At 32.8% G+C, this 19,232-nt stretch overlaps 2 protein-coding genes across 2 annotated transcripts; both read right to left on the bottom strand.

The window, feature by feature from the left end:
* Window positions 1-3,786: 3,786 nt before the first annotated feature.
* On the bottom strand, window positions 3,787-6,812 carry LOC130743513 (subtilisin-like protease SBT4.3). Its single transcript, XM_057595764.1, has 3 exons — window positions 6,340-6,812; window positions 5,138-5,675; window positions 3,787-4,995 (listed from the first exon to the last, which is right to left on the bottom strand). The coding sequence occupies exons 1-3, from the start codon at window positions 6,810-6,812 to the stop codon at window positions 3,787-3,789; spliced, it is 2,220 nt and encodes a 739-aa protein (XP_057451747.1).
* A 6,247-nt stretch (window positions 6,813-13,059) lies between these two features.
* Window positions 13,060-18,931, bottom strand: LOC130743512 (subtilisin-like protease SBT4.3). The gene is made up of 4 exons (XM_057595763.1): window positions 18,445-18,931; window positions 15,860-16,404; window positions 14,549-15,706; window positions 13,060-13,095 (listed from the first exon to the last, which is right to left on the bottom strand). The coding sequence occupies exons 1-4, from the start codon at window positions 18,929-18,931 to the stop codon at window positions 13,060-13,062; spliced, it is 2,226 nt and encodes a 741-aa protein (XP_057451746.1).
* Window positions 18,932-19,232: the final 301 nt, after the last annotated feature.

The raw sequence follows: 19,232 nt of genomic DNA, 5'->3' as shown, positions 1-19,232 counted from the left end.
TTAAACTGTTCTTTGTCTTACATAGTTTTTTTAAAAGAAAAATATATATAGATGATGAAATATAGAAAGCATATACAACCCTTCTAAAAAAGGAAGAAAACTCACACAAAAAGCCAACAAAACCCATAACCACCCGATAAATACATCAATTCGGCAAGCATATCACCCACAAAGGAAAGGAAAACACCAACCACCAAACCTAAAATAAGCACTTGAAGGAGCAACAATCAAGGCACAACAAAAGACCCAAAACAAAAATCATAGCCCAAAACCCCTCAAATTAGACCAACTAACAAACAAGAAACCAGACAACCAAGGTTTCTACAACAATCTCCTTTGCGCACAAATCTTGGCGCAATTTGATTGAGGGCAACAACTTCTGTACAATCATATACCACGCCATGCGAATGTGCCCTAGTCTGAACATCTTGCAGTACCGAAAGCTCTGCTGGCAAAAGCATCAACACCATTACAAGGAAACACCGAATTACTGATGACATTCTAATGACGGTCCCAAAACTGTCGTAAAATTTCGCTATTACTGACGGTTAAGACGTTAGTAACATGTTAAAAAACAAAAAAACAAAATCTCACCAACAACCTAGGTCATCGATAATTTGACCACAAATTGTTTTTTGGCGGATTAGTTACCGCCAAATAATCAATGAAAAAAGCAATATGTAATTTTAAAATTTGAAATTTTCGCCTTACAATAACTTGGTGGGCTTTAAAAAATTCCAAAACTTGTTACCAATGGTAAAACCCGTCATAGTTTCAAAATTTTATATTGTCGCCTACTAATAACTTGACGAACTTTAAGAGAAAACTTAAAAATTCGTTAGCAACAACTTTGGTCGTCGGTAATTTCAAAATTTGAATTTACTGCTTTACCACAGACTTTTAAAAATTAGTTTCCGACGAATTAACTGAAGGCCAAAACCATTAGTAACCTCTAAATACAATAAGCTACCGTCAGTAACCTGTATATAGGAGTTTGGGTACTTTCTTACTCAAAAATCTTCCTCCTCCTCCCTCTTTTTTCTCACTTTCTATAAATTATAAAATATGATGATTTTAAAGACAATAAAATGCTCATTTTGTTGCCGACAAGAATTTCACTTAGACATTTTTATTCGTAGTAAAATAAATTTTTATTTATGCAGACCAAATCAATTAACGACGGAAAAAGTGTAGGTAAGTTAGTGATCGAGAAAACCACACCAAGACCAAACCACAACGCTCCCTATATCTAGACACAACCAGCCCCGCTCGCTGACAAAATCCCATTTTAGAATATTCAAACAACAACCTTCTCTTCCAACCTCTCCCACTACCAACAACCACCAAAGTCCAAACCCCATCACGTTTTCTTCTTCTTTGTCCATAAAGATTTTCTTAGTGTTTTTTTGCTGACTGTGTTTAGGAAGTTTTCTATTTCGAGTATTAATTGGTCAATATATATTACCAAATTAATACAATTTTATTAACTGGTAAAAATCCAAAGAGCATAAGTGTAAACAGTTTCAAAAACTGAAATCGAAAAATAAATTTCATAACCCTCAACAAAATTAAAATCAATCTTGAAAAGGAAACCAAATAAATGCAGTTCATGAAATCTAAAAAAGCATCTAGAAACTTAGCCCAAACATATTTTATATTTTTACTTGTATGGGTATTTCTTGACCTAATAAAAAATAAATAAAGCTCCCACCTTTTGTGAGCATAGAGTTGTGGCAACAACTCTTTTTATGTGAATGTAGGACCGCGAATTGTTTTGCATTGAGGATATATGTTTGGCTTTGCAGAATTTCAAAAGAGGAAGATTCCTTTCCTTTGAAAGAATGTTAAAGGTAAAATGGTCAAACATGACCATGCTTATTATATATATAGGGGCAGAAGTAAAAACATGGATTTATAATTAAGTTGCAAGGCCTTCTCTTAAAATATGTTTTCCCGGTTCCCACCAACATGTTATGCACTAGCTAGAACATTATTGGTGCTTCTTGAGTTTCAGACATTGATTGTAATGGGCCCCCCTCAATTATCAAAAGTCATGGGTTTATTAATAAAGTAAAACGAATAGATATTATTATAATATAATTGTCAGAAGTTTCACATTGGCTAGAGCTTAGAAATATGAACAAACAAGTGTTTATAAAGGGTAGAACAACCCTCATGCCTCAACTCTTGAGCTAAATTTTAAGTTGAGTTAGGCTTCTGTAATTCTAATAAATACAAGTTAGGTATCTAAGGGGACAATTTGGTGTTGTTGACAGGGCCACACTGATGAAAAACTAGAAGAGGTCTGAGATCAAAGGTAAGAATTGGTTAGGTGAGTTATTTGAGGAGATTCGTTTGAGGAACCCGAATGATGTTCAAGGCTACATCATTATCTGGGTTCGATGCGATTTTATACAATTAAGTTTATGGAGTTGTGAATGCTTTCAACAATTAATTTTGAATTTGGGAAAATAAATTTGATCGACAAAGATACGAATTCCTATGGAAGGTGATTGTGTAGCCTAGAACATCATTCCGGCTTGACAAACAAATCGGGCTTCACCATAGAAAATGGAAGGCTAGAAAGAAGATCAACAACATTTTCTATGGTGCCAGTTTTGCTAAGGACATAAGTCAGGAGTGCACGTTACTCATGTTGGTGAATCATCCATATAGTCTTTTAATGGAGTTGAAGATGTTCATTCAGAGGAGGAAGGAAGTTGGAGTGATGCTTCACTATCACAAGAATTCAAAGATCAGCATGAAGCTGAAACCTTAGCCCAATCATTGAATAATTTGATTTCGTACAATTAATTGATTTTGAAAAGGATCATTTACTGTCCAACGAAGCGGGGTTTAAGGGTGGAGAGGGGTGTTGTTGTGGGAAGTTAGTTAATATCTGATCAAGAGTCAATAATGGATAATGTAGTGTTGGTTTTAGGGTCACTTAATAATTTTGGCCTGCGACGTTGAAAATGGGCCCTGATCTACCACATGCTGAAGCTTCCCTTTGGCGGTGTCGAGCTTGAGCTGAATGAACAACATTGTGAACCACATCCAAGAGATGGACCCATTGATGAGGTTGATTAATTATGTATAACTAGAACTTTCACACAACATGTCTGATTTTAATTTCTTTCAAGATACAATATTGGCTGCTACATTGGAGGTTGTTGAAATGATAAATGATTATGTGCTTTGTTTGATTCTGCAAATGGACATGAATATGGTGTTTTTTCCCCTGCTAGTGGACTATTGTTGGTGAAGCTACTCTGATTTTGGAGGCCTTTCATTGTTGGTCCTATGGAAGGCTTTGCCGAGGGTGCCCCTTTTCAATTCGTTGGAATTCTGCTTCTTGCTGTTTTGTATTTCTGTGTTTCCCCTGCTTTGGTTTTTTTATTTCTTTCTCTCCCCCCCCCCCCTGCATTCTCTTGTTGCAAATTACGTTATTTGTATCTAAAGCAACACTACATCACATTAGTCATCACATTAGTTCTAAGAAACTCTAAATGTTTATACTATAGATAGATTTTTATATCTCAAAGATAATACACACGTGAATTGTACTGAAGATATGCTGGTTGATTATATATTCTCTTGTTTGTAATGCCAACTTCATTAGCAAAGCTAAAGCCGTATAGGCAAAAAACTTCCACACCAATCAAATATGATATGACATCTGAAAGATATACACAACATCATAGTTTGCTAACATGGCTTGTCTAACTCAGTGAAAGGATATAACTACATTAATTTATTTGAGATTCTAAAGTGCCATAACCTGTTCTAAGAGACAAACACAATAATTGGACTCTTCACATTATGCTTGCCATCTGACCACACTAGTGATGAGGAAACGGCACTACCTCTTTGCAATCCTCCTCCAGCAACAGTGACAACAAAAGAATGTTTCTCATGCAACGATTTGAACCTCAAAACCTTAGGCTCCACCGTGATATTCATTTTCGGATTCGGCGAGACAATAGCCTTGTAGGTCGAGTTGTGAGGAAAGCCAACATTCGTCACTATTCTATTAAACTTGATAATGTAAGGCTCCAAAGGCTCAACGTTTACCGTTATTGCAGGGTAGTTTAAATCTTTCACCAAGGTTCTATCGTGTGCTACTCCATGACAACTAGCTGAATGAGCTCCAGCAATAATCTTAACTTTCTTAGCACTATAACCATAGTTGCAAAGCATTTTGACATAGTCTTTCTTAGAAATGTCATATACAAGCCCAGGGTTAGTAGCTTTTACTGGATTGACATTCCCAGCTCCATAAGAGAACTCACCAGTCAGATTATAATTCCCATTGAAGGGATCCGCAGTGGTCATGATTGCGGATTTAATAGCCGCCCGTGACCAATTTGGGTGAAATGATTTCAAATATGCGGCTACTCCAGCAACATGAGGACATGCCATTGATGTACCATACAATACATTGTAATTGACCTTTCTCTTATCACTTGAATATTCTGAGGGTGTCGCTTCAGGTGACCACGCAGCCAAGATATCCACACCGGGGGCACTCACGTCTGGTTTCAAAATCTCTGGAATCAAGGGATTTGGCCCACGAGAAGAGAAAAAAATAACTTTTGGAGCACTACGGTCTTCAGATATCTCGCTCTTCAATATCTCAGCTTCAGGATTGTTTGCAGAATTTGTGTAGTTTTGGACAATAGCATAGTCTTTCGAATTCAGGTTCATTGAAGGCAAATAAGTCACCAGAGACAACACATCATTGTCTGGGAAATTTATATCCGTCGTGATTGAACCAACTGCACCATTATCAAAAGCCGCTATATCTTTCGCGATTCCTCCACATAAAACAATTTTCCCCTTCACCTGCTCACGTCCTAAACATTCACACACATCAGAGAACTTTTTGCATTTATCATCACTAGCATTCTGCTTAACAATAGGAAATTTTGTCCCATTTGAAACGACGCCATTAACAGACCTTCCAATCAATGTCATCTCATTCCCAAGAATCACCTTCACGAAACAAAACCAGAAAAAGTTAGTAAGGAAGCGGAAATTTGATATATTAAGCAACACTAAAAATGACTAACTGAATGAGACAATATAATATTTTTAGGAGCGAATATAAATGTATAATTTTTCTCTGGGTGGTCACCTTGTCAATGAATTGACGATCTATGGTGCTTGCTGCAACACTGAGCAACCACGGTGCCACACTAATAACAGAACGTGAAACTGGACCTGAGTTCCCTACAGCTTGCACTGTTAGAATCCCTTTCTCCATGGCATGGAAGGAACCAATTGCGATGGGGTCATTCACAAAGTCAACAGCTTTGTATCCTGCGAGTGAGATGCTGATGATGTTGACGCCATCAGCGATGGCATCATCGAAAGCAGCTAACACGTTATCAGCGGGGCAACCTTTTGAGGAGCAGGTTTTGTATGCAGCAATCCTTGCAGATGGGACTGCTCCTCTTGCAGTGCCTTGTGCTAGTCCGTAGAAGCTTGCACCGGTGACAATGTTTCCTGCTGCGATTGAGGCAGCGTGGGTTCCGTGACCAATAGTGTCTCTTACAGTGCCTTGTGCTAGTCCGTAGACTCGTGCCCCGATGATCTTGTTGTTGCAAGTGAAGTTAGCGCCACCTTTGCAATGACCCTTCCAATTTGCCGGAATAGGACCAACACCTGAAAAACATAAAGGAAATTAATAAATCATAAAATAATTGTGAGAAAAGTTTGAAAATGTTTAATACACACTCAATGGATGTTGTACAAGTAAGAGAAGAAAGACACATTTAATATGATATACGATGTGATATGATAAGTTAAACATATAATAGAGAAAAAGATAAAATGTAATCTAGTGTTTACATATCATAATTGTAATTGTAAATATTTCAGTTTAAAAAAAATAACGCCTACTGAGAAGTGTTTGTAAGGGATCACTAGAAAGAAATTTTTATTTTTTTTTCCGTTACTTCATAAGATAAGCAAAAAGAGGAATGCTAGATGTTACGAGTAATATTTGGAAGAAACACAAGAATAGCTTACTTGTCTACTTGTTATAATTTGGCTCTGTTTTTTTTTTAACAAGTTATAATAAATAATTTGGTACTTGACATAATAGATAGTTTACGTTAAAATTATGTAGAAAAAAATTAATTTTCGCAACAATGAGTATTTCTCATAAAAAAATGTGGATATATCGAAATTGGGGGGAAAACAGCTTTTATAAGAATAAAAGAACTTCTCTTTAACTCTTTTAAATAAAACTATATTCCTTTAAATTAAAAAATTATATTTAAAAATAGATGATGGCTTAAAGTAACTATATTCCTTTAAATTAAAAAATTATATTTAAAAATATCTGATTCTGGCCATATTCCAGTGTCAATAACTCCAATCACCAAATCACTCTCTTTTTTGTGTTGTCTTTTAACTGATTCATGGAACCCCAGAAAGTCCCATGACCTCGTTGTTTGAATCTGAAGAGTCTCGCTTGGAAAAACCGAAACGACACCATCCATGCCAACGATTATTTCTCTCTGTTTTTCACTGAGCTTTGCTGCAAAACCATTGAAGCTCCTCTTGTAGCTTCTAACATGGTGCCTTCTCACGTCCCTTGCACCCACAACTTGTTGCAACATGCTGACGTGGTGAGAGGTTGGGGAATAATAATTAGAAGAATCTCTCTCATCTGGAAGTGAACCCATGTATATGATGTAAAGTTTATGATCTTGAATATCATCTTTGCTAGCTTCACACACTAAAGGAATTGTGTGTGTAAGAACGAAGGGTAATAAGATGAGAAGAAAACTGTGTTTTCCCATTGTAAGGTTTGTACGATGGTTGTGAGTGAGTGAGGTTAATGGGATATCATCACTACTGTTATATATACACGTATGAAAGAGGTCATATTTATTATGTGAGCAGAAAATTAATTGGCAAGAAAATATGTAGTTAATGTTTTAATTTAATTTAGGAAATTAGTATTTAATATTTTATTTTATTTTATATTTTCATATTAATTAATTACTTTATTTTTAAATTTTTTTATTAATAGTTTAAATATATTTTTAGTTTATGTATATAGATATTTTTTTCCTTACACACTTTATTTTATTGTTTTTGTTCTCTTATTATTTTAAGTGTTAACAATAAAATTAGTCATTGGTTTTGTAAATGAGTTTGATTTTAGTCCCTCAGCGAAAAAATAACATTTACTAGCAGTCAAAATGACATTTATTGGCAGTTTTTGACCGCCACTAAATATTATTTTTCCACTGAAGAACTAATTAACATCAAACTCACTTACAAAATTAAAGACTAATTTGATTATTAATCCATATTTTAAAGTTAGGTAGTTTAGCAAATGCATCCAACCATCCACAATTGTTAGTTATAAGAATAATTCCTTTAAGACTATGAGATTACATTGAGTGGATAAGTTCTCCAAATAAATCAACCTCCACACACAACGCTCAAGGATTAAGCTTTGAAATAGATGCTTAAGTATCCCAATTATTTACCAATTATGCAATACTTTTTGGTAAATTCTGTGGTACCCTCAATTTTTGTTGGGTATGGTACCCCATTAAGTAATTCTATAGATTAATATCATGTTATTCAAGGTAAATACTACATTTTTAGATTTTACTTTACTTGTCAATTAACTTTATCTCATGAAATTCATTTTTTGATTAAAAATGTACGAGTGGTGGAAACGAATGATAGTGATGGAGATGCGCGTAAAATGATCATGATAGATGGATGCACAGAGCTCAGAAAACACAACTTTCAAATCTCACGTCCCTAAGAATGGAACGCTGCATTACTACGATAGAACACAATCAAAATTTTAACCAGTACATGAGTCTTTATTGTTGAACCGGCTCATTTTGGGTACCACACCTTAGTCTGGCTTAAGGTACCACAGCAAGCACCATACTTTTTTGAGCCACAAATAAAATATGTCATTAATGTTTGTCGTTCTTATTGTAAAAAATATGCATGTCACTTTCTTTTGAGAATTAAAACTTAATTTAATTTTTTTATCTTTCATATTAATTAATTTATTCTCTCTTTATGACTCCCTCTGTTCCTATTTATAAGTCTATTTTACTCAATTCTCTTAGATTAAGAAAAGTAGTTACAAGCAATAAATTTGTAAAAGAATTTATTCACTTTCCTAGATTACCCTTATTTAATTTCTTATAAATTTCTCTCTCAAAGTTATTATTTCAAAATCTCATTGTCTCTTTCATATTAAATATAAGGATAGTTTTGGGAAAAAATAATTAATGCTTCATTGATATTGTAAATGGACTTATATTTAGGAACAAGAAAAACACTAAAAAATGGTCTTATAATAAGGAACGGAGGGAGTATTTATTAACTTCTCAGTTTATTATCCTATCTTATACTATACTATTTCTGAAACTAAAAAGTGGCAACTACGACAAGTGTCACCCCTCTCATTCTATGCATTTTTTCATAGGTTTTCTCTCTCATACTATAATTAGTAGGTAGATAATGTCATATTCATATTTTCTCATTTTTAGTAATTTAAATATTAAACAATTTCATATTTTAAAAAATAATTAATGCATTAATATTGTATTTAATAGTTATTAGTGACATTATAATAATTAACAAAAGTCAATTGTGACTTTTTTCAAAAGTAACTATTGTATTAATTTGGTATTTAATGGTTTTTAACAACATTAGAATAATTAATAAAAGTCAATTGAGACTTTTCTACCATTAAGATATACTAGTCAGTTTTACCCGTGCGTTGCACGGCGATCACGTTTATTGTGTAGATATATATGTAGAATATCAAATAACAGAGAATAGGTTCAAACATGTATGTGAATAGACCAATTCCTCCTTACACGGTTCAATAAGAAGATCTGGAGGAATCTCAATGAGTGATTCAGCTTCATCAATGGTTGTTATTGTTCCGTCTCCCACTTGAAGCAACCAATCAGCAAACTCTTTTATTTCTGCTGATGAAGAAGATGAGTTAGCATTTTGCAATCTCATATTAACAGTCAATTTCATTACCTTGCTATGCTTCCATAAATATGAAGAATTGATAGCATAACCCACAATCTCCGAACGACTTCCTTTGGAAATAACTGGGAGTATTTGTCTAAAGTCGCCTCCTAGTACCACAACTTTCCCTACGAATGGAATGTCATAACCATAAGTAGATCTAGCCTTCATAATGTCATTTAGAGATCTGTCCAAAGCTTCAAAGCAATGTTTGTTCAACATAGGTGCCTCAAAGAAACAGTGTGTCTTTTATAAGTACCCATGTTCCTGAATAGTTCACTAATAGGAATGTCCTCACGAAATCCATCTTCTCCATAAAGAAAAAGTAAAGGGTACTGCAGTGGGATGAATGCAGTATGCATCTCGTGGATTTTTGTCAAGAAACCATATCTCAATTTAACAACAACATCCCTACCAAATTGCATATCATCAAAGTCACCAACGATCAATGCTGCAACCCCATCAGCCGTAGGCATATTATAGGTTCTGGGATCATTTCCCCTTGCTCGAAAAAGACGCACAGAGAGTTGAGAAGTATCATCAGAAGATAGATGATCACGAACTTGCCGAAAAACTCTAGCAAGCACATTGGTATGGTCAATCATGTTTTTTAAATCCTCAACCAATGAATTATCAAGCCCTTTTCCAACACCGTTAGAGCTGCACAATGTTAAAAAAAAAAGATTAAATAATTACAAATAAAGATATACATGGCGTAATATATATCTAATGACAATACGTATAATATTAAATTTTGTGTTACCTAAGAATTTTCATCCGATTTTTTGTTTCGTTTTGTGTATCGTATAAATACAATTGAGCAAATTTTGGGGGTTGACCTACTTGCGGAATTAAGCTTCCTATTCGATGATAGTTTTGACCGCATAGGACAAATTGTGGAGGCCCGCCTCCGTCATTAATAGAAGTTTGAACCTTACCACCCATAGAGGTAAATGCGAACATGCTGTTATATACTCTGATATTTTCCTTAAAATTCTTAGCTCTAGGATCTTTGTCTATCCATAAATCCAGTAATAAAGATGGCGGGTTGCGTAGATAAGGAAGGGTAACTTTTCCTTTTAAACAACACAATGAAAATGTAGCTTGTCCAGAGGATTTTATTTTCCCAGTTTTCTCATCAAGCCATATTAGAGCATTACAATAGAAACAAATAGACGTAGGATCACCCAAGTCAAGTATTTCTGCAAATTGTATAAAATGTGTTTTTAATAAATTATAAATACAATTATATATTAAAACCTTTTTCAAATAAATAAAATTAAATAAATGAAATAGTGAACATGTATCTTCAGCCTTTTTAAGCAAAACAATAATGTTTGGAGGGATCTCTGGGATGAGCTCTTCTATTGGGTAATTGTCTTCAGATTCAGCGTTTTCTGCATCTGCATTTTATGTCATGCAACCAAAGGTTAAATATAAGAGTTATAATGGTATATAAACCAAAATAATAACCATGGTAGATATTGGGAAAAATATGGAATGCTAAGGGAAAAGATATTTAAAATAACCTGACATATCATCATCGCTGCTTAGTGTTCCGTCACCAGTTATTGAATTTACGGGGACAACATTATTGCTCATTTCAGTTACTTGACTTGTTTCAATCACTTGACTCAAATACTCAAACCTTCATGATTAGAAAGATCCTCATTAATATTGCCCTCGGTCTGAATCGACCTTGCAGATTTATTACCCCCTTTATGTGCGAGAGAACATATTTTCTCTTTGCTCTGGCTTCTTTTGAAGTAAATGGGGTACTGTAGTTGGAATTTTCCACTGATAGGGAGGGCACTAATATAGATGAATATCCTAATGGAGTTTTGTCAATAATGTTGGATCCTACAACAAAAAATTATAAAATTAAATGATTCACACTGAATGTATACCAAAGATAACGATTATAACCACTCTAAAAAACAAAACAAAAAACCATATACATTACCAATGATTGGATAATTTTCATCGTTTGAAAGGGGCTGACGTGCTTTAGCCATGAGTTTTTTTGCAATGCTATTGATAACTTGTTGGGACTGATTTTTCGAAGAGCTCTTTGCAGGAATTGAGAATGATTTTCTTAAAATTGTAGCAGGTGTGTGTAGAGCTTGAGTATTGATATCTAAGGTAGAACAATTGGGTTTGGATGAACTTGATGAGATACCACAATTTCTTCTATTTGATAATATTGTCTTTCTCTTTGCCCTGGCCTCACTAGAACCTCCATTCTTGCTTGGTTCCATGGAGTAGGTGAATGCAGACTGATGCTTACCACCGTGCATTATATATATTTTTTGGGATGAAATTTCTAGGTCCTTACGTAATTGATTCCAAACGTATTAGCTTTGATACGGAGTAAATTATGTCACACTAATTGTGGCTGTAACTTTTAAGGGTTTAAAATCTGAACTTATTGACCTTTAAAATTATTTTCAAATTAAAATTATTAATGAAAGATTTGAAACAACAATATTATTTTCTATAGGTATTAATTTTTCCTTAAATATTGACCTTGATTATTTCATTTTTAGTTTTTATTAAAATATATAATTGAGAGCATTTATAATTTCCTGAGAAAATACCTTTTTTTAAAACACTCTTCCGGTTTTTTTTTTTAATTTGAAACAAATCAAGCAGAGATCAGATTTTGACAAAAAAAATGCTTTAATTCAATTTTTATATTAGATATTACAAAAAATGAAAATTTATGTCAAATCAATTTATTAAAACATAGAAATAAACACTAAATGTGTTTAACGTGATATTTTGTACCAATTTATTTTTTTCAACTTTAACACATTGATTTTCCTGATTGAAGCTATATTTTTAAGAATTTTTCCGTTTTTTTTTAATTTGAAACAAATAAAGCAGGGATCAAATTTTGAAAAAAATGCTTTAATTCAAGTTTTTTATAAAATATTAAAACAACTAAAATTTATGCCCACTGAATTTATTAAAACATAGAACTAAACACTACATACAAAACTCATTTACGCTAATTTTCTTAATTAATTCCTTTTGCCGTGCATTTATTTGTTTCCATAAAAAAACTAATAAAACGTTAATTATGGAATAAATTTTGTTTCACTAATTGTGGCTATAACTTGTAATGGTTTAAAATCTGAACTTAATGACTTTTAAAATTGCTTTCAAATTAATATTATTAATGAAAGATTTGAAACAACAATATTATTTCCTGGTCGTATTAATTTTTCCTTAAATATTGACCTTGATTATTTCATTTTTAGTTTTTATTAAAATATACAATTAAGATCATTTATAATTTCCTGAGTGAATATCTATTTTTAAAACACCCTCCCCGTTTTTTTTTTAAATTTGAAACAAATCAAGCAGAGATCAAATTTTGACAAAAAAATGCTTTTATTCAATTTTTATATTAAATATTAAAAAAAGAAAATCTATGCCAAATTAATTTATTAAAACATAGAAATAAACACTAAATGTGTTTAACTTGATATTTTGTACCAATTTATTTTTTTTAACTTTAACACATTGATTTTCTTGATTGAAGCTATTTTTTTAAGAAATTTTCCGTTTTTTTCTTAATTTGAAAAAAATCAAGCAGGGATTAGATTTTGGAAAAAAAATGCTTTAGTTCAATTTTTCTATAAAATAATAAAAAAACAAAAAATTATGCCAACTGAATTTATTAAAACATAGAAATAAACACTCCAAAATAAGTCTCTGTATTTAATTACTTATCTTCCAAGACTTTTCAGAAAAATGTGATTAGTTCTCCTAATATGTCCGTTTGCGAAATTTAAGGCATACGTTGTAAATGCATTGACCAATTTCCACTCAGCCACAATTTTTCATTTTATTTTCCAATTATGAGCCTTTTAATTGTTTCATCGTTGTGGGCTTTTGGTTGGTTCGGCATCTCCTTTATAATGGGTTGTGCATTAATTCTATTTTGGAGAGGCTCATGGCTCCTTTATAATTATTACATTTAATAGGGGACAAAGAATCAAAGTTATAAGGAAATCAGTTTGTATAATTAATTTGTGAAAGTCTCTCTAGCTGTGACACTTGTCAGCTAGAGAGAGGGGTGGGAAGAAACTCAATCTTGGAATGCCATGTGTTAATTTCTTGTGGATAATGGTTTTCTTTTAATAAGTATATAGATATAGATGTTCACAAAGTCTTTTTTTAATGATTATGCTTATTTTTTATAGGCTTAAATAACCTTTTGGTCTTGAAATTGTAAAGGGAATCAAATCTGGTCCTTGTAAAATCTTCGCATCAAATTGAGTTCATAAAATTGTTTTTTAATCTAATTAAGTCATTTTGCTCAATTTTGACCGATCAACGGTCCAGTGGCAAGCCTAGTTAGCTAAGGACGGCCACGTTGACTTTTTGACATCAATTTAGTCCCTTGAAAACAAATTTAATCAATTTTAGGCCCTGTTCTTCCACCTTCATCTTCTTCCTCTTCCTCTATAACTCAAATCTCATAAATTCAAAAGAAAGAACAAGGAGAATATGATGAACATATAATTTTTTTAGGGTTTTGAATTTATGGGTTTAAGAATTTGAGTTATGGAGGAAAAGGAAAGTTGAAGAACAAAGACTAAAATTGATTAAAATATTTTTCAAGGGACGTCTAAAATTGATGTGAAAAAGTCCACGTGGCCATCTTTAACTGACTAGGCTTGCCGTTGGATCAATGACTAGTCAAAATTGAGGAAAAGGACTTAATTAGATTAAAAATACAATTTTAGGGACCCAATTTGATGCGAATATTTTACAAGGACCGTGTTTGTTTCTCTTTACAATTTCAAGGACCAAAAAAGTATTTAAGCCTTTTTTATATAAAAAATAACAAAAATTTGATATCAAATAGTTTTAAAGGATTGATTTGGAAATTAACTCAAAAATTTTGTATTTTATGTTTTTGTATATACATCTGGAAGATAAAAATAATTTTGGTATGCTTTTTTTGGTACATCGGAACGATAAATTGCACCCGCCAGGAATTGATCCTTGGATCTCCCCCTACCCAACCCATATGTCCCCATCTCTTACCACTTGAGCTATCTTACGGGACATGATTTTGTTATGTTGATTCAAAGCATAATAAATTAGAAAAAAAAAGAATTAGAATGTACCTAGGATTAGAATAAAAAAACTTAAATAGACTTTGTATACGTTTTTTGATAAATAAAAAAAAACAAGAAAAAAACATAAAAATGCCGTTAATATACTCTTATTCCATTCGTGCATGACGCGGTACTAGTAATTATTAATCTATGTACTAGTGGGAGCTAGCAATGCACAGGGAGTATTACCCAATACATGCAAATAAATTAAATACAAGATGTTTGCCATAACTAATAACATAACTAATAAACTTATACTATCAGGCCTTACCTATATTGAATGTTTCGATGTATTTCTATAATCTGTTTAGATTTATGGCTTACATGATAGTAATTTACGCTAGATTTCACAGTGCCTTCTATGAAACAAGCACAATAATTGGACTCTTCACATTATGTTTGCCATCTGACCACACAAGTGATGAGGAAATTGCACTATCTCTTTGCAATCCTCCTCCAGCTACAGTGACAACAAAAGATTTTTTCTCATACAACGACTCGAACTTCAGAACCTCAGGCTCCACCGTGATGTTCATTTTCGGATTCGGCGAGACAATAGCCTTGTAGGTCGAGTTGTGAGGAAATCCAACATTCGTCACTATTCTATTAACCTTGATAATGTAAGGCTTTAAAGGCTCAACATTTACAGTTATTGCAGGGTAGTTTAAATCTTTCACCAAGCCATGACAACTAGCTGAATTAGCTCCAGCAACAACCTTATAACCATAGTTGCAATGAATTTTGTCATAGTCTGTCTTGGAAATGTCATATACAAGCCCAGGGTCAGTAGCTTTTACTGGATTGACATTCCCAGCTCCATAAGAGAACTCACCAATCATATTATAATTCCCATTCAAGGGATCTGATGTAGTCATGATTGCGGATTTAATAGCCGCCGGTGACCAATCCGGGTGAAATGATTTCACATACGCGGCTACTCCAGTGACATGAGGACATGCCATTGATGTTCCAGACAACACATTGTACCTTACCTTTCTCTGGTCGCTAACATACGATGAGGGTGATGCTTCTGGTGACCACGCAGCCAAGATATCCACCCCGGGGGCACTCACATCTGGTTTCATGATCTCCGGAATCAAGGGATTCGGCCCACGGGATGAGAAGCTACCAACCTTCGGAGCGCTGCGATCTTTGAAAATCTCACTCTTCAATATCTCAACTTTAGGATTTTTTGCTGAATTTGTGTAGTTTTGGACAACAACGTAGTCTTTTGGATTTAGGTTCACTGAAGGAAAATAAGTGACAAAAGACACGTCATTATCGGGGTTCGATAAATCCTCGGTGATTGAACCAACTGCACCGTCTAAATAAGCCGCTTCATCATTCATCATACCTTCGCATAAAACCACCTTTCCCTTCACGCTCTCGCTTCCTATACATTGACACAAGTCAAAGAATCCTCTGCATATTTCATCACTTGCATTCCACTTAGCAATAGGAAACTTTGTCCCATTTGAAATGGCGGCATTCACTGACCTTCCAATCAATGTCATCCCATTCTCGAGAACCACCTTCACCACACAGAACCAGAAAAATTAGTAATTAAGGAAGCAAAAATTTGACATATTAAGCAAGAATAATTACAATAAATAACTGAATGAAATAATATAAATATTATTAACAGCAGATATATATTAATATAAGTTTTTTCTCCTGTAAATCACCTTGTCAATGAACTGGCGATCTGTGGTGCTAGCTGCGACAGTCAACAACCACGGCACCACACTACAAATAGAGGCTGAAGCAGGACCAGAGTTCCCTGCAGAATGCACTGTGAGAATCCCTCTCTCCATTGCATGGAAGGAACCAATTGCGGTAGCGTCCTTTGCTAAGTCAACGACTTTGTCACCTCCGATTGAGATGCTGATGATGTCGACTCCATCAGCTATGGCATCATCGAAAGCTGCTAAAATATTAGCGTCGGTGCATCCTTGTTTATAGCAAACTTTGTATGCAGCTATCCTTGCAGATGGAACTGCTCCTCTTGCAGTGCCTCCTGCGAGTCTATAGTAGCTTGCACCGGTGACAATGTTTCCAGCCGCCGTTGAGGCAGTGTGGGTTCCGTGACCCATACTATCTCTTACAGTGTTGTCATCTACTGTAACACTGTAATGAGGGCTATTGACTCGTGCCCCGATAATCTTGTTGTTGCAAGTGAAGTTAGCACCACCTTTGCAATGACCCTTCCATTTTTCCGGAATAAGACCACCTGAAAAAAACAAAGAGCAATGACTCATAAAATAAGGGGTTGTCTAAATGACCTTAGACAAAATTTTGGTTAAATACTTCTAGTTCATGTGGACCAATGATATAAGATAAGTGGGCTATAAATCTTATATTTTAATTATTTATTTATTCATAAAAAATCCTATTAGTCCATTAGGGTAAGGATAAGTAGTAAAATGTAGCATATGCAAAGTAGATACTCCATGGATGTAGTAAAATGTAGAAAAAAATTATGATGAAAAAAGTAAGAGGAGGGAGAAGTTGTATAAATCACCTTCATCAAAGTTTTGAAGAAGGGATTAATTACACTTACTTAGAAGTCTATTTAGAATCTCATGAGAGTAATTTTCATTTTTCATTTCTATTATAATTCTAAGAGTTAAAATTGATTTATTTTTCTTGGTTTTAACATGTGTGAACCTTTTAGAAAACTATGGCGGTCCCTCCAAACAAATGATTTTTCCGAAAACAAATTATAAAAAATGTTGTTACAACTTTTTTGATGATAACCAATACCTATTACTTAATTCAAAATATCTAAAATAAGTGAATGATTTTTTATATTATTAAATAAATAAATTACTAAATTTCAAAAATACTCTCAATGCTAACTATTAAAGATCAATTATTAAATTTGAGGTCCTAAAGGTTAGCTAAAGGGGTAAGAGCTAAGGACATAAGAGTTTTGGAGAGTGAACGGTTTAGGGTTTGAACCGTGAGGATGACTAATTTACTAACATTACTAGCAACTAACATTTGTATATAAAAAAATATTAAACTTGAGTAATAGTTATTATATACAGAATGAGAAATCTAATAATAACTAATAAAATGTCATAAAACAATTATCTTATATTTTAAAAAAAGATTTAATGAAAGAAAATTTTTATACACTGAGAGTGTAAAAAGTTTTACAAAGTCATTCAATCACATCTTTGCATTTCCTATTTGAAACATTATTAAATTCAAAATTAATTATGAACTACCAAAATGGAGGAATGCGATTAAATAATTGTGTAAAACACGGTCGTCTGTGCATAAAAATTAAATTCATTTTAAAATATGTTATAATAAAAAATATTTATTGAAACAATAATAATATTTTATAATGTAATAAAATATTATAAATAAACTCGTGCATCGTACATGTATTATATATAGTATATATTATATTTAAATTGTGAATAAGTAATAAATTAATTTTTAATAATTATTATTTAAAGAAAAAATGTCAAATAGTCTAATTGATTTAATGAAATAATATTAGCGAATACTTATTGATGAAAAATATTTAAAAAGGAATACATAATTATTTAGTCATTAATATTAAAAAATAATAATCAAAATTGGATAAGTTTTTTGATAATTTGTGAAACACAATGGAATGGAGGGATAAAATACATATTATTATGATTATTATATTATGTAATCCATTTTAAAAAAATAATTTATTTTTGAAAATTAAAATATTAGTTCTAAATTAAAGTAGAAAGTGTATGATCAATTCTAAACTTTTAATCAAAATTTTCTTATAAAACGTATTTTTTAAAATGAATTTTTTTATTGACTTTTAAACATCATGTATACATATTTTTATATTTAAGATGGAGAAAAATTTTAAATTTCAATTACAAGTATGAACAAATTTTTAAGTGTATTAAGTCAAATAATATTTTTAGTAAATAATTAAGTGCCAATCCTAAGTGGGTATTTTTAATAACATTTTTTTGTAAAAAAGAAAACGTGTCTGATTTTTTTTGGGTACATTGGAAAATACTAATGGGTAATTAATATTTTTTTATATCTATGCACAAAATACAGAGAGAGAGATCAAAACAAAATAATTTTTTTATGAAGAAAAAAAATTAAATAATAGCATTGTTTTTAGAACATAAATATTAACCATATTTCTTCAATTCAAGTCAAACAAAATATCCCCCAAGATCAAAACTTTTTCCTTTCAAAAACAAAATCCTTTAAAAAAAGAAAAAAATTAAGTTAAATAAAAAATGGTAAGGGTTACCACCTTGGTTGCTGAAACTATCAGATTCTGGCCAGATTCCGCTGTCAATGATTCCGATCACCAAGTCACTCTCCTCTTTTTGTTGTCTTTTAACTGATTCCCGGAACCCTATGAAGTCCCATGACCTCGTCGTTTGAATCTGAAGAGTTTTGCTTGGAAAAACTGAAATAACACCGTCCATGGCAGCAATCATTTCTTTCTGTTTTTCACTGAGTTTCGCTGCAAAACCGTTGAAGCTCCTCTTGTAGCTTCTAACATGGTGCTTTGTCACATCGCTTGCACCCACAACCTGTTGCAACATGCTGAGGTGGTGAGAGGTTGGAGAATAATAATTAGAAGAATCTCTCTCAACTGGAAGTGAACCCATGTATATGATGTAAAGTTTATGATCTTGAATATCATCATCGCTAGCTTCACACACTAAAGGAATTGTGTGTTCAAGAACGAAGGGTAATAAGAAGATGAGAAGAAAACTGTGTTTGCCCATTGTACGTAAGGTTTGTATGATGGTAGAAGTGAGGTTAATGGGGTATCATCACTACTGTATATATACAAGTATGAAAGAACATATTCAATTATGTGAGAAGAAATTTAATTGACAGTATGTAGTAAATGTTTTACATTTTAAGAAATTACTATTTTATTATTATTATTTTATTTTTCGTTTTAATTAATTTCTTTATTTTTAGCGTGTGCAGCTCTCTGCACGTTCAGCGTGAGAGGAACAACATAGCAGATTGTTTGGCGCGTCATGCGAGTTTAACAGGTGCTCATCAACAAGTCTGGAG

Source organism: Lotus japonicus, chromosome 3 (genome assembly GCF_012489685.1).
Source record: "Lotus japonicus ecotype B-129 chromosome 3, LjGifu_v1.2".
Taxonomy (NCBI): Eukaryota; Viridiplantae; Streptophyta; class Magnoliopsida; order Fabales; family Fabaceae; genus Lotus; species Lotus japonicus.
Note: the sequence above shows the minus strand (reverse complement) of the source record. Positions and strands in the feature narration are given on the sequence as shown.

Bases quoted from the DNA above. Each gene is read 5' to 3' on its own strand.
- LOC130743512 (XM_057595763.1), bottom strand. From the start codon at position 18,931: ATGGGCAAACACAGTTTTCTTCTCATCTTCTTATTACCCTTCGTTCTT. The intron at 16,405-18,444 runs GTAACCCTTACC...TGTTTTTTTCAG, and splicing joins TAGTTTCAGCAACCAAGGTG to GTGGTCTTATTCCGGAAAAA. The intron at 13,096-14,548 runs GTGCTTGTTTCA...CAAGTGTCACAG, and splicing joins ATGTGAAGAGTCCAATTATT to CTAGAGAGACTTTCACAAAT.
- LOC130743513 (XM_057595764.1), bottom strand. From the start codon at position 6,812: ATGGGAAAACACAGTTTTCTTCTCATCTTATTACCCTTCGTTCTTACA. The intron at 5,676-6,339 runs ATATAATTTTTT...ATTTCCTTTATG, and splicing joins CCAGAATCAGATATTTTTAA to TTTTTCAGGTGTTGGTCCTA. The intron at 4,996-5,137 runs GTGACCACCCAG...TGTTTCGTGAAG, and splicing joins ATCGTCAATTCATTGACAAG to GTGATTCTTGGGAATGAGAT.